Source organism: Gymnogyps californianus, chromosome 1 (assembly GCF_018139145.2).
Source record: "Gymnogyps californianus isolate 813 chromosome 1, ASM1813914v2, whole genome shotgun sequence".
Lineage (NCBI taxonomy): Eukaryota > Metazoa > Chordata > Aves > Accipitriformes > Cathartidae > Gymnogyps > Gymnogyps californianus.
In genome coordinates, this window is record NC_059471.1 from 70,699,706 (window position 1) to 70,715,976 (window position 16,271).

At 40.0% G+C, this 16,271-nt stretch overlaps 1 protein-coding gene across 1 annotated transcript in view; it reads right to left on the reverse strand.

Moving 5' to 3' along the window:
- IL1RL1 (interleukin 1 receptor like 1) overlaps positions 1–14,018 on the reverse strand; it is a 30,839-nt gene extending 16,821 nt beyond the window's left edge. The window contains exons 1-7 of the mRNA XM_050907217.1: positions 13,988–14,018; positions 9,438–9,533; positions 8,486–8,556; positions 5,408–5,609; positions 4,943–5,111; positions 4,693–4,855; positions 1,508–1,576 (exon numbers count right to left, since the gene is read on the reverse strand). Coding sequence (XP_050763174.1) covers positions 1,508–1,576; positions 4,693–4,855; positions 4,943–5,111; positions 5,408–5,609; positions 8,486–8,549 — 667 coding nt within the window. The 5' untranslated portion in view covers positions 8,550–8,556; positions 9,438–9,533; positions 13,988–14,018. The remainder of the gene's footprint in view (positions 1–1,507; positions 1,577–4,692; positions 4,856–4,942; positions 5,112–5,407; positions 5,610–8,485; positions 8,557–9,437; positions 9,534–13,987) is intronic.
- Positions 14,019–16,271: the final 2,253 nt, after the last annotated feature.

Sequence of the window (16,271 nt, forward strand, 5' to 3'; positions counted from 1 at the left end):
AGTATATATTATTTTGCATAAGTCTTGTGTGCAGAGTCTTATCTTGGATTTTATTCAACGTGCATAAAAGTAAAGTAAACCAGCCCAAGCAAAACTAAAACAGGAAATTACTTATTAAGTATTTGTCATTAGGAAATATTTATTCCAAAGTAAGAGTCACCATTGCACTGGAAGAAGGTATAATTAAAACATTTTAAATTATTTCCATGTAAATCTGCATCTAAGCAGGGCTTAGATAAGATTAACAAATTTTATGACTTACAACCTGAATTGGTATTAGGGAGCACGTAGAAATCCCTTCACTTTTGCAAACAGGAGACAATAGAATCAGTACAGCAAATGGTTTTTAAATGTAAAGCGAATTTGCTCCGTGCAAGCAGTGTCAGATGACTTATTGTCCCAGAGGGGTGGACAGAGCGCACAGAGCACTAGAGACTGACCATCTTATTAGAGAAAGGTGGTCCTGGAGCACAGATCATCTAATTCTGAGTGACAAAGCAACTGGGGGAAAGAGGAAAAAAGAACAGGAATGTGAGTCACCATGGCAAGTCATGGTACGTGGTTGGCCCTAGGCCCCTCCAGTACTTGCCATCAGAGCAGTCTTGCTGTAGGACAGAAACAGTGGAGTGGTAATTGTGATCCCTTCTCCCAGGTTCGTCCTACCTGCCCTGGGAGACAGGCATCCTGGCCTGCCTATTTACGTTTCAGATGGGCTCAGTTGCTTTCTGGAGAGGTCTACCTTTCTCCATTGACTACACAAAAACCCCAGACAGCTCTCTATTCCTACCACAAGCACCTTGCTCTGATGCTGCAAGTTACGCAGGGTGAATCTCAATCACTGAGAACATCTATGGTCCTAAACGAAAGGGAGCCAGGGAACAAACTCTGCATCACAGGCTCTCCAACCTGCTATTTATAAGTTCACTCCTTGGTCCTGTCTTTCAGCCATCCCAGTATCTTCCAACCAGACAGGTCTGCTCAACGTTAGCCAACATGGACATGAGCCAGGCAGTGCTCCTTGGCCTCAGGGCCAGTGACCAGTCCCTTGCTCTCCTTCATTCACCAACAGAGACACAGCCACTGTCTCCACACGGGGACCACAAGTAACAAACAAGGAGTATCTCTAGTTGCAAGAACAGTCCATCCTTCTCTCTTAGAGGTACCGTCAAGCAGTTTCAAGGGATTTAGCTAAAGCCCTCTTTCAAGTGGATGGAAGCTGTCACCCCTTCAGCTGAGATGTAATAATTGACCATGTGAATAATCCTAGTCCGTCCCAGTGAGGGTAGAATGGGTTATTTAAATCCCCTCAAATTGCTGCTTAATGCTTAAATAACCCATCAGTTATATCTAACTTCACATCACTGTGCCTGGGGTGAATTAGATCTGGTAAACATTATGGTGCAAAACCGTAATGAAAAATTCCATCATTAAATCTTCTTGAAGATCCCCATGTTTGCTAGGCCATCACAAAATCTTAATTTAAAAACAATTTAAAGTCTGTACTTACCAAGCTCAGCTTCTATTACATCTTTATCCTTTGGAAATAAAATTTGAGGCGGTAGAGGTGAGTGTTTTGCTTCAGAAATTAAGGAGGGAAAGAAAGCACATATTAGAAAGTTGTGAAAATGCATTTTCTAAGATAATTATTATAATCTGTACAGTTAATATTTTAAGATCCTAAAGCAGAATCGCAAACTAACACTACAATGGTGTTGCACATGTCTGTTGGGATCATCTGGTTTTATTCCTACGACCAAGTATTCCTGGGGAGTCTCTACATGTTAATAGTTTAAGTATTTTCTCCCCATTTATTTAATTTTTACCTTTGTACATAGAGAGCAAGGAAAAGTTTTAGTTTCTCAAGTACTGTTTTAGCTGCTAAGTCGGGAAAAAAGCAAATGCAGTTATAGGTTTGTGTATTTTCTCAGTTGCTTATTTTGTTTTTAAAAAGAGATAAAGAGATTCCTTCTGACATTTGAGAAATTACTCATATCCATGACATGAAATAGCTTATATGTTCTTTCATGCAGTATCTGAACTGGGGACCCTCTAGCCCACAGCTGCCTGCCTGTGTTCCCCTCTGTTTCCCCCATCTCTGCAGCCTGACAGCTGAGCACGTCTGGTTCCCAAGGCTCTCTCTCTGCTGTCTGTGCACCGCTGCTGCATGTAACTGCTTCCCGTTACATCAGTCTGTCATGACATTGAGCATCCCTTATCATTACCTTCTAGAAGGAATACTACTTCTTCTTTGACTTATTGATTTTCCATCCCCACTAATAATTGTTATGGACAGGTCCAAACTACATCCAGCCGCTTGACTTGAATTAGGCATTCAGACCTTTCAGATTTTTTTCCCTTGATGCATTTTTCTTCTTTTCTTGCCCTTTATACTGTCTCATGTTTCCCACTCCAAACACATCGGTTGCTATCCTTTCCCTCATTAAGCTTTTCCATCTCAAGGCACCTCTATGAAACCCATAAACATATCTCCCTAAAAAATCTGCAGGAACTCATTTAACCCCCTGCTTCCCAGGCTGCCAGAAAAGCAATTCTCTTTACCCATCCTAACTGTTTCTAATTTTCATTAGCTGGATCCGGTAAAAAAGAAGTCAGGAGAAAGTCAGTAACTTCCTAGCTAGCTGACTATGCTAAGTTCTTAGCTGCCAGCACTCAGAGGTAGAAGGTCCTCTGGGTCAGTGTGGATCTGCAAGGCAACAGGAATGTACATCATAAGCCAATATTATCAAAACATAACAGCTCCACTCATCAGCATACTGATTTTAAGGGCTGATAAAAACTCAAAGAAGTTGTCATTAAGTACTTTGAATTTAGTAAAAAAATGAAGCAGACATGACAGACCCAGCTCAGATTTCACATGTTATGTTGTAATCCATTCTTTCTGCAATGATTTCAAAAGAAAGTCAGAGTAACTTTGAAATGAAGTAATCTGCTGTCCTGGTTTCAGCTGGGATAGAATTAACTTTCTTCCTAGTAGCTGGTACAGTGCTGTGTTTTGGATTTAGTGTGAGAATGATGTTGATAACACTCTGAGGTTTTAGTTGTTGCTAAGTAGCGCTTATCTTAAGCCAAGGACTTTTCAGTTTCCCATGCTCTGCCAGCAAGCAGGTGTGCAAGAAGCTGGGAGGGAGCACAGCCGGGGCAGCTGACCTGAACTAGCCAAAGGGGTATTCCATACCATGGAACGTCATGCCCAGTATATAAACGGGGGGGAGTTGGCCGGGAGGCGCGGATCGGGAACTAACTGGGCATCAGTCAGCGGGTGGTGAGCAATTGCATTGTGCATCACTGGTTTTTTTCTCCCCCCCCTCCCCTCTTTTTTTTGTTATATTCCTTTTCATTACTATTATTATTATATTTCATTATTACTATTGTTAGTATTATATTTTACTTTAGTTATTAAACTGTTCTTATCTCAACCCACAAGTTTTACTTTTTTTTTCCTTTCCTCCTCCCCACCCCACTGGGAGGGGGAAACGGCTGTGGGGTGCTTAGTTGCTGACTGGGGTTAAACAACGACATCTGCCTGGATGTAACAAAGGCTTTTGTAAATTTGGATCCCTTTGTGCCTAATAAAACCCAGCAATTTTCATTATAACCCAGACACAACAATATTCCTGACCAGTTAGAGAAGTTTTGATGAAAGTACATTCAGACAAAAATTAAGTGTTAGCCAGAGAAATGTCATGTAGACCAACAAGGCATTACAGAGAACAGGAGGAGGAAAGGCACGACACCTCCTAAGCTACTGTACTAGGTCTCAGCTCAAATCTCTCTTCTGTCCAGCTCAGAATAATCAGAACAAACTCCACTACTGAGATCTGGGCACAGCAGCAAAAACTGGAATCAAGACTCCTACGCTCCGAATCTGCATTCTGCCCACAAGCTGGGTGCCCCTCCCCAGCAAAAAGGTCTGATGTCAGTCTGCAAATTTGCAGATTGCAGAACTGAAGACATTTTTAAGTTTTGCAACTTGATGCAATCTGGAACTGCTGATTGTTGTGTGCTTTTCCCCTGACCACCACCCAAATACAAAGCCTCCCTGAGGAGACTGCATCCTAGAGGCACCCCAAAGTCCACACACCTCAGCTATGTTGGCCACGTTCAAAGTAACAAAGACACAGTAATCACTGAGCTCCACTCATTTTCTGTCTCTATATATATATCACTCATTTTGTCTCATTCAAGACAAATCTAAAAGTTTTTTCAGCCCTACTATCAAATAAATGCCAGATAATCAAGATGGACCAGAAGGTATTGTGTTGTAGGCCATCGACACATCAATGATTCAACGATGACCAGATGATCCTCACTAGCTACAAATGCTTCTCCCCTCGAAAAAATAGAAAGCAGAGCTTTGTGGCATCCCACTGAGGAAACCCTTCTTTTCAGAAATAAGTGCTACCAGACAGCTCTACCAAACACAGTATGTAACCAGAGTCGTCAGAGACTTTTAGCAAAAAGCTGAATGTGACCAGATCTGATTTTACCCCCATCTTGCTCCATTGAGATCCCCATCCACAAAATTCACCTAAAAAAGCTGATCTAAAGTTTCATTAAGAAGATAAAACAAACAGAAACTCTTTTTCTCTTTAATGTACAAAAGGAGTTTCCTCCGCTTTAAGTAGACATCAGTCTTTTTTATCTTAGCAAGCTGAAAAATGACTGTCTTACCCTTACTTATGAAAATCCTTGTTGCTGATACATTAAACACATTTCCTTTATGAGTGTAGATAAATTGACAAGTATAATAACCATCATCCTCCTTTCTTGGGTTGTTAATAAAAATGTATTTTTCTCCTTTGAAGTATCTCTGTCCCTGAAGAGGTTTGCAGTCCTGGAAAAGAAAACTTTCTTTGTTTGGCTGCAAATAGCTTCTCACAGTAATCTAATCTGCTACTGGCACTATCAGGGTTTTATTTACCTTATACCACTGGATGATAGTAGCATTCTTATAATTGTCAATTGTAGGACAAACAACTTTTCCTCTTCCAGTGTCATTTGGGTAACGAATCTGACTTGGGAAACATACTCCTTGCTTGTATGGATGCACCTGCACACTCATGTTGAACGACTTTGTGCGATTATTTGAACTTTAAAAATGGAATAAAGGTATATCAATGATAGTATTTTTATATGGAATATATTCAATATTTGTAACAAATGTGAGTCTTGTTTTATAAACATATGAATTATTATTGTAGTTCAGTCACAGATTGATTTTAATGACCTGTCATAAAAACAGCAATTGCAGGATGAAAAGTTACATGAATTGGTGTATACCATGAAAAAATGGCATAATTTCCACAGATAATAATTAGAATGTATTATTAAAACATGTAGGTTTCTTTCCAGTCTTATGCCTTTCACTTTTCAATGTTGCACTTACAAATGTATAACACAAGTGTAGTTTCGAGAATCCTCTCTAGAAGTTGGCAGAAACCAAAGAAATCGTTTTAAGGAAAATATTCGTGATCCTTCTTCTTCTACAGGAATTATTTTGTTAGTATCCGCGTGATACCAGGTGATTTTCACAGATGAACTCCATCGGGGACATTTTATAACTAAAGCCTCACCTTCCATTGCATCAACTGCAAATGAACAAAAGATAAAAAACTCAGATCAATTAAACCTTAGCCCCACTAAGACAGAGGAGAACTTGGCATTCCTGGATCAGTAGGCCAGTCATGCCCCTCTACCTTCCTTGGGTTTTCAGAGATTATGTATAGCAAACTTATTCTCACTAGATTTTTTTCAAGAAAAATTTTTGTTTACCTTGAGCTATGGAGCCATTTGTTTGCAAAAACAGTAATCAATGTGTGGGACTGAAACAGACAAACAAACAAACAAAACCCTAGATTCAAACCACTGAATTCAAGACACTAAAAAAAATGAGATTTTAATTGAAAAATAGTGATTTCTTGAAATGAAGTTCTTATGGAAGTCTGTGCTTGAAATCCTGGTTTTATTCAAAACAGGAATTTAAACACAAAGAAAAGTACTGGCTTTAATGCTGTACTATGAAGTTAGCTTTCCTTACTTCAGTATAATGAATATTTATTTGTACAACAGAGAAGAGTTTTTGTTCTGCCTTTTTAATACAGAAAAAGGAAATCAATACATTTCTTTTTCTTCTTTTTTGTGGAAGAAAAAAATAGTAGAAGGAGGAAGCCTGTAGGTGAGAACATTAAAAAAAAAAAAAAGACAAAATCCAGAAGAGTTTCGCTCTGAAGTTCACAAAAATGTGAAAAAAAATGAAAGAAATGTAACTGACTGAAAGGAAGAATCTGATATCAAGGTGAAAAGATGCCAGAAAGGAATAAGAGACAAATAAGAAGCTTAGGAAGATAAACCACACATGCTCACACATAAGAAAAAAGAGGAACGAGTTGGGAGTAAGACACTAATTTTTTTTTTTTTTACTGAGTATATTTCTACTTTTGAATACTGCAACTGGTCCAGAGAAATTTGAATCAAGCAATTTTGACAGATATTTAAGTGCCCAGGCACCTGAATAGTGATCTGGCTGCTGAAAACAGAAACTCTAATCTCAAATTTAAATTGCATTTTGGAGAGGATAAAGATGAGAAAATAAGCAAGGATGGAGACTGGACAAAGATGGAGATTGGCAGAAGAGTTACAGTAGAAAAGGGAGCATGAAAATGAGAGTAGGTAACCAAATAGCTAACCACAATAGAGAATATCTATCAAAAATGACACTTTGTGGGAGTATTGTCACTGCCTGGCTTTAGACACGTAGGTGCACAAATCAGGTGGTGAGTCTCTCTACATGGTGAACACTTGGCTTCTGCTCTGGTTCTTTCTAAAGAAGTGGTCCATCTCCACTGACATTACATGTCACCTTGCTTGCTAATTCAGGAACATAAATTAGCCACATCAGGTATGAGTACCCCCAAACCCACCGTTTTAACAGCATTCCCACCCATGAGCCTTGCAAAGACAGTGGGACATATCAGGGGTGCAGGAAAGGCAGCATTGCCCCACCGAAGGAGGAACACATTGGAAATACAGCTTTCCTCAGGGAAAAATAGAGAGGGAACACACTGAAAATGAGAGGACTCATCTAAACTCAATAACATCAGTGAAAATTATCTTGGCAAATTCTTCAGCAGAATTTGGCCTCTTAATAAATCTAATTCATTTGAAACTTAGCATTCATATTTTAAAATTGAGAATATGGGGAAATATTTAGAGATCATATCTTACAACATTTTTTCAGACAAACAAGCAGCTCATCTGGAGACTAGAACTTCGTGAGTGCTATGTAACGCTGTGTCACTGGTCAGCACTGGTCAGCATTATATAGCTGAGTCAGCAGAGCTGACCCGTCAGAAAGAGTTTACTGTTTTGAACGTCCCCCATGTGCAGGGAAATGTTATTGTTACATTGCACTTGTGGCTTAACACCCCCAAAACCAGGACATTAAAAAACATTTTTAATGAGCAAAGCGCCCAGTTACGTCCCTGGTTCAGCAGGGTGCATACGCATGTGTCCTGGTTTCAGCTGGGAGAGAGTTAACTCTCTTCTCAGTAGCTGGTACAGTGCTGGGTTTTGGATTTAGTGTGAGAATGATGTTGATAACACGCTGAGGTTTTAGTTGTTGCTAAGTAGTGCTTATCTTAAGCCAAGGACTTTTCAGTCTCCCATGCTCTGCCAGCAAGCAGGTGTGCAAGAAGCTGGGAGGGAGCACAGCCGGGGCAGCTGACCTGAACTAGCCAAAGGGCTATTCCATACCATGGAACGTCATGCCCAGTATATAAACAGGGGGGAGTTGGCTGGGAGGGGCGGATTGGTGCTAGGGCATCAGTCAGCAGGTGGTGAGGAATTGCATTGTGCATCACTGGGTTTTTTTCTTCTTTTTTTCTGCCCCCCCCCCTTCTTTTTTTTGTTATATTCCTTTTCATCATCATTATCATTATTATATTTCATTATTATTATTGTTAGTATTATATTTCACTTTAGTTATTAAACCGTTCTTATCTCAACCCACGAGTTTTACCTTCTTTCCTGATTCTCTTCCCCATCCCACAGGGAGCAGCGGGGGGGAGTGAGGGAGTGGCTGTGTGGTGCTTAGCTGCTGGCTGGGGTTAAACCACGACAGCATATGCCCTGTTCAGTGCAATTTAAGCATGCTTTTGGAGACTTTGCCCAGCTGGGGCCTGGAACACCAGCTACTCTCAAATCCTTTCAAAAAGACCCTTTTCCTTCTGCTTGCAGAGATGCCAAGGAGCAGAAGTAGAACCTAGACTTAATGTCACAGAAATGAACAGTACTCGGTGCATTTTAATATACAGAGAAAACACATAAAGCTAGTTTTTAAGCTGTGATTTGTGGCTTGAGGTAAACTAGATAATTTTAGGTTTAGAAACAATTACCAATTTAGGAACAGCCTACAAATTTCTACAGAATAAACCTCATCAGAAAGTATTTTTAAAATGTGACTTACATGTTTCGAATGTCATGGAAACCGAGAGGAAGGTAGATAGGAAGATCAAATGTACATACCCCATCGTATTTCTAAACCAAAAAGAAAAACATTGATATCTCAGAATATACTCCGACTGCATCAGTTATGCTATTGCCATGGTACTGATGTACATCTACTAACAGATAAAGGTATCATGCAGTGATAAACTGCATCATGTGAGCTGCTCTGTACAGAGTGTGCACGTGTGCATGGCAGTGGTTTTGCAGCTTTGAGATGATGCTCTTTGTTCTATAGTCAATCCAATAGTTGATGTTCCATTGAAACTACTGTTATGACTTAGTTTAATGAGGATGCGGGAATTACTCTGCCATGGTGGGCCTCAGGCAGAAGCCTCTTTTTGTTTGGTTGCTTTTTTTTTTAAGGAAGCTAAAATGTACACTGGCATTCTCTTCATAGTCAAGTGCAGAAAAATTATACCTCGATTTAGAAAAGGATAGATCCTGGATTTGAAAATATATACCCTGGTTTTGAATTAAGCTTATATCCAATCAACTGCTTAGGTGCACAACACCTGTTTGGCTTTCTATGGAAGTGGAGGTATCTTCAGTGACAGCTTCTCTAGGTAAGGGTTTAGCAGTAAGAACAAAACCAGGTGAGTGCCATCAGCAATGCTAACCTGAAGGGGAACTGAAGAAATGGACTAGAAAGGTAGGTAAAGGAACATATATTATACCCGTGTAACAGCAGTAGGGCAGATCCCGTGCCTCACTGATGTTTTCATTTGTGTCTAATTGATATGTACCTGCTGTAATTCACACCTCGCAGTGTGGCTCAGACACTCTCCAGCAAATCCCTTTATTAAAGAAACCTATTTGTCTGTGGACATTAAGTTGACCTAATCTAGGAATACCTCAGGAGACAGCAGACATGCAAACCAGCTATGCTACACAGCTGTAAGCATTCTACTTACCATTAATAAACCCTTCGCTTGAATGCTGTCCTTCACTGCAGATCAGAGAGCGGTGGGTTCTACTATCATGTATGAGGAAGAAGCGGTCCCATGGTACTACAGATGGCCGATAAGTTTTCAAGAGAAATCACGTTAGAAATGAATCACAATTTATCTTGCAGATAGTGAGAACAAGAGGAATAGTGAAAAATAGGCAAGAAATGTACAGGCAGGGTAAGTACCGTCATCACACTTACTGCACGGAATTTTTATTTCAGTGCCAAAGATTTCCAGACTAAACAAACATTGACAGACCTTATCAAGACCTATGTTTTTGCCAAGTCTGAAATTCAGACCGAACTCATTTTTGAGCTTTCAGAAATGTCCTCAGCTTTGTATTGATATGGAAAGTTTCTTCTTTTAGAAGGTTTAATAACATCCAGAGGCTTATTCTTAAACTCTCAAAAATAATAACAGAACTTAGTGTTGGAAGAGAAAAGCGTGAGAATTTCAGTGTAGGTATTTTGCAGGGATACTCACAAATCACAGAACAGATGAGGTTTAGACCAAAAAAGCAGCAACCCAGCATTAATGTCACGGCGAGGCTGATGCCATGCCTTTTACGGGAACTGAGGGACCAGCCAGGAGCTCCTAGAAACACTGTTTGTGAGGAGCTGCTCGCTTTCATTAGAGCTGGAGAAAAGCACAACGTACAAGCACATGCTGTCTGTTGACTTCTTTAATTTTAAGGAAATCTTAGGCCAGGTTAGTAGATTTTTAGAAGGTATTTTTCAGCACAACAAACATCAGGAGTTTTGCCCTGGAAGGAATGAATGAGCTGGCCCAGAAGAGGGTTCGGGAGTGACCTGGGACAGGGTAGGCCCTCAAGGAATAAAGATACAGAGCAAAACAGCATACAACAAAATTCACAGCATCAGCACAGCAAAGCATTTGTCTTTGTTCATCCTTTAGAGCGGAAGGCTTGTTCCTAGAACTTATTTCTGACACTACCAGGGAGCAAACTAGATTGGCAGGTGGGAAAGGGGAGCTGAGTTTCACATATCCCTATTATTAGAGACCTGGATCCAATTCAGGACCTAAACAGATTTGTATTTGCCAGCAACTCTGTTGACTTCATTCATCAGCTAAGGTCTGCTTCGATCACAGTTGAAAAATAATATGGGGACTCATGGCTCCATATTCTCCTGAGAAAGAAAACGGAGGTGCAAATGCCCTGCACATATTTGGAAACCAGTTCACTGGTGAGCAACATTTGATAGATACATGGTGTCTCAATCTCCCGAACAGCGCATCAGGAGCAAGTGATGAAAGTTTCTCTGGCATACTGCAGTGAGCACCTCTTTTCCACAATCCATGAGATAACTACCCATTCCATTTCTGTCTCTCTTGGTAAAATCGAAACACTGCCATCTAGCTCTAATCTTTCTGAGAACTGATTTTCCTTGACTTGGTTTCACTGAGCCTTGTTATGATATAGATCTGCTCTAAAACACCACTTCATTCTCTGCACTAATTTCCCCTCCAGTTAACTGTCTTTCACTAGCTGTTACTGTACCTAGTCTTATTGGTTCAAATCAGCTTTGGTTAGCCTATGTCTCACTTGTTTTTTTCTCAAAGAAATTACTTTTCTCACTTGCAGCTCACAAGAGCCATTATTGATAATTCCCAATAATTCACCACCTCCATATTCTTGTGACTTTGCTACTGAGCACTGGCTTATGCAGAGGAGACCTTTGCTTCCTACGAGGTCCTTCTGTCCAGCCAGGCAGCCAGTTTTGCAAGCTGACTTTAAACTATTTGGTACCCACACACATTTGGAATGGCTCACTTCTTCTGGAGAGGGACTGACTGACACGTCTGGGACTGCAGCAGGGTATATACATAGTCAGAACTAGTGATGTAGCAAGGGAAGGTGAATCCCTCCAAAGGGTATTTATGCAGCCTTCCAGAGCACTGTACCATCAGATGCTGAATGCCTACAGCATGCAAAATACATGTATGTGTATACACATAAGCAAACATGATATGCAAAACACTAGCTGCAGCAGGGCTAGTTCGTACAACTGAGATTAGATACATCTATATCAACTGAATCTCCACATTGAAGTCTCCAAACAGACCCTAAGAATCAGCTAAGTGAAGAACTCAAAGCTGAATAATAAATAGAATTTAATATCATTAGATTATCTGAGTAATTAAATAGACATAAAAAAATATTCAGAATATTCCTTCTCTGCTGGGAGCCTTTTCCCTCCAAGTGTTTGGTTCTGTTCCACAAACTTATTTGCCCCCAACGAGGTATACCAGCAGTTATACTAACTGTCCTACTACTTTTTAGAGCTATTGTGTTTAAGCAAGCAGATACTTCAGCAAGATGACAAAAAGTAAAATGATTGATTTTTAAAGGAAAATCAGTTTCATAGTCTAGATTTGGAGACTGTCTGAAATGAGGTTCTTTCTCATTTGATATTTTATTTGTATGTGTCTACTTTGTATTTGGCCACAACTGACACCACTATTGGAGACACTGGTGAGTCCCTTATTGCCAGTGCTATTGCAGCCCTAGAAATGGAAGGCTGGTGATTAACAAAAAGTTGCAAGGAGCTGCACTTTCTCCATTTTTGAGATACAGCTTTGTCCAGGAATGGAGACAGACAATTACTTGCCCTCACCAAGTCTTCTAACAAGTGCCAGAATGATCCAGGAGTCAGAAATTTGTATTTGCCTATCATTGTACTTGCCAGTTGTTGTATTTAGCCTTCTGTTTCTTGAAAAAGTATGTCCCCGAGAGACCTTACAAATACTGGGCTTCCAGCCCGCACCAAAACAGCGCAAAATAGTTGTGCTGAAACGACAGATTCTCCTTGCCTAACTTTGATGATTACTTTATTGATTTTCCCCCCATTTTTAAGTTGCCATGTATTGGCGGCAGTTTAAGTAGAGTTTGGGGTTTGTGTGTGCAAATATGTGCAACATATGGGGCTGTAGTTAAAGAGGAATGTTCCCTGAAAATACAAAGAGCTCAGGTAATTAAAAGAGCAACATGATTCTGTTTGCATTTTCCAAAGTCAGCAGCAAACTGCCAAATTACCTCAATAAAAACCAAGGCAGAGGTTGCAGTTCTAGACAGCAAATAGCAAGAGAAGGACTGGTTCACTAGTGCCTTACAGCTTGTGGCATCACTCTGCGTAAAGCAAAATTAAAGCATCCACACATCCGTGATGCTTAGGTCAAATAAAAAGGGTATTATGAGGCACAAGACAAAGGCACTAAGACACCTCAGGTCCCGCAATCAAAAGGAAGAAGTTCCTGTAGCTTGAAGCACTGAGAGACAAAGGCCATAATTTCTGGAAATAGTTATGAGTTTTCTTTCTGCTTTTGCAGATTTATTTAGAATTTATGTTTTATTACATTTGTCTGAAGTAAAACCTGCATAACAGATTTTTGGGTCCTCAGTATACCATACATTTAGATTGTTAATATTCAGGGGAAAAAAGATAAGGAGACATTTTCCATAAATCTCTTTCTTCCTACAGCTCACAATAACTGCATGTTATGAGCTTAAGTCTAAGCTCTTTGAAGGAAAACTTCAGTATGATGCTGAAAAAGCACTAGATTCAAATACAGAGGTTTGGGATAACTACCTGAGTATGTCAAAACCTAGCCCCTAATGATCCAATATCAAAGGAAGATGCAAGAACTGGGAACCCCCTACTTATGTTGCAGAAGCAGTAGTCTATAGGGCTGAACTCCTTGCTTCTTCAAAGGCAACTGTGTTAGTATCATACTTGTGATTTTTTTTTCCAAAATTGTATTTGGCAACAAACTGTTTATAGTACTGTTCATATAAGTGAAAAAAACGTTATAAAAGTACCATACCTTGCATACTAACAAAACTTGGAAATGTTATTGCAATTTCTACTTTAAAAAGCTTAACAGACTTTACAACGTAAACATATCGTGAAACAGCAATTGTGTGAGATTTGTTTCCCAAGACATAGAATTCATTCATTCACCTTTTGAAAGTTATCTTCTTTCTTTTAGCAAACCAGAAAACCCATTCTGACTGAAAATGGGCTATTAAAATAGCAACAGTAACACTGAACTTATTCCACAACTAGCACTCACAATACACCTACACTAGTTACAGCTGTAGGTGTAAAATTTAGCAATTTCAATATTAAAGCATGGAAATGCTAGAATTGATATACACATTATTGTTACAAAACATTTTGAAGCAAGCAAGCAAGCACATAAATATACTAAACTCTGAAAAATCCACTGCTCAGTAAATATTTTCTGTGTCTTTGAATAATTAGTAAAAATATCTGTCAGAAAACTGAGGGCAAATCCATTTCTAAATACACTTCTCTATAAGGTAAATCTTCATGCTGGTCCCAAAATTATTTGTCTAGCACATAAACATATCCACTATTTTAATCTAATATTTTTTATTGAGATAAAGAAGCACATAAGTGAACTGAAATAAACTTTCTTATAAAATACTTCAGTTATTTTTGGTTAAATGATAATATCAAAATTTGACCTACCATCTGGAAAATTCAGAAAGCAGAGAAGTGGCTTGTTCTCTGTGGCTGGGTCCTTTGCACTGATTCCTCTGCTGTAGCTTGTACCAGATATTACTGGGAACTCTTTTTAACTGGCTTGTACAATTCATATCTGTAAGAGCAAGATATACAGCTTCATTTTGAGACACCTCCCACAGAACAGACCAGAACATGCAAATTACTGTAGTAACCTTAAGTACCTATCATCAGAGATGACAACTCATAGTTCCAATTAATCAGATATCTTTTACCAATAGCATAGGTTTTCCATGAATCACAAATTACTCTGTTTTAGCATGATTATACTCCAATAAATCTGCTGTCTGGTTATTGGCTTTCTCACACGCCTGGGGAGAACAAAGAAGGGACACTCAGCTGGCAGAGGGTGCTTTGAAACAGATTTTGTTTGAAAACAAGTGACAGCTTTGCCTGGTCTAGGTAGGCAGCAGCTCCCAGAGAACAGCTCTAAAAATTCCTGGAGCACCAGGAACAGTTTTTAGTGAAGGAAATTGCTTCACTGAAGCTAAGCTGATAAAAGAAGGCTGCTGAGAAACCCGTTGTCTGCACCAGCAGCTAAATTAAGTCTCTGAGGGAATGAAGGCTAGAGGGGCAGAGCAGTTCCACAGGAAATCCAGAAGCAACTCTGGGAGAGCAAGAGGGAGAGGGAGAAGTCACCGCAGCGGTGGACATGACCCAGTGTCCAGTGTCCGACAAGAGCAGGTATTCAGGAGACCATATGGGTCACCGAATGTCAGCAAGACATTTTTAGGGGGCACTGTTCAAGACTGCTGAGCAGCCTTCCAAGCATCAGCATTAAACCTGGACCTATCAGATCAAAGATCCCAAACTATCCCCTTCTTGTGCAGCAGCCAGTCTAAAGGGGCAATTTCAGTACCAAATCAGCCAAATTCCAGGAGACAAATCAGCTTGTACATCTTAACAGAATAACCCCTAAAGACATTTTGAGAATCAACTGTTCATTCTTTCTTTAACCAAACAAGAAGATTTTATACTATGGTCATTCAAACTCTTATTTTTCCCTGGCAGAGTTATGAATACTGTTTATCACTTCTAGTGTTCCTGGGACTCCGCTGTCAGCATGCAGCAACTCCACATCAATACACAAAGATGTAGCAATTATACTCCAGTATGCAAAAATCTTACTGATGTCACACCCATGCTTTCCCCAGTTCTTCGTATAGCGTTTCCTTTGAAGTGGTCTGGGGGGTTGCACTTCCCATATGACACAGAAAATGCAAAACAGCAAAAAAAAAAAAAAAAAACTGCAACAATGAAATCTCCCAATGCTTTGGTCAACTGATCAGGGTCAGCTCAGATCCCTACCTTGAAAAGCTCACAAACCACTCCCTGCTCAGGTTCATGCAGTTTCATCGGGATCAAGGCCTTCCTCATTTCCTGATGCTAGAGACTCAGGCAAAAATTCTGGAGTAACCAGCTGCATTCAGTGGTAAATTCAGCGTCCTCTTGCCACGACATGTCAGGTTATTCTAGGGAAAGGTTAAATATATTCAGGTCAAGCTAACTTCCATTGTCTGGATACAGAATAAGTTCTTCTACCATAAAGACCACTGAAACTTAGATCAGAGATGCTTATTGTGTTGCTCCATACCTCAGAAGAGCCCTTCATCCCGCAGTCCGTTCCCCATGCCCAGGTTGTTCCCAGATCATGATGCAGGTGGGAAACTGAGCTCCTGGCTAAAGGGAATAGCTGCCAGCTGAGCAAAAGCCATTCTGCAGCTTTCTTAAGAAACTACAATCAACGTTGAATGCTTCGTAACTTTTGGCCCAGTTTCTAAAAAAAATCCTATTTGATACGTATATGGAAAAATGTGCTTACAGAAATATGTGAAGAAATTTCTTTGAGGAGTTAGATGCATCATGCTCCCTTGGCAGCCTGTATGCATAGCACTTCAGCAAGCAAGAGAATCATCTGTTCTCCAAGCAAAGAGGTCAAGAAGTACTGGACTTAAACTGAAGCAGGGAATAGTTAGGCAAGACAGCAGGAAAAATCTTTTAACAGGAAATGTAGTGAACCACTGGAAGAGTTTGCTGGGAACCTAGTGGAGCTGCCACTAGGTGTTAGACCTTAAAGAAAAATCTGGTATTCGTATCAAGATGCTGTAGTTAGCCCCACAGGTCCTTACCAGCACTAGGAGTCAATGGCCCAGAGACTCAGCTGTCAGTGATTCAATGGCTAGTTTTGGTGCAGCATGGTTGTATGAACTTAACTCAGTTGTGTTGGCAA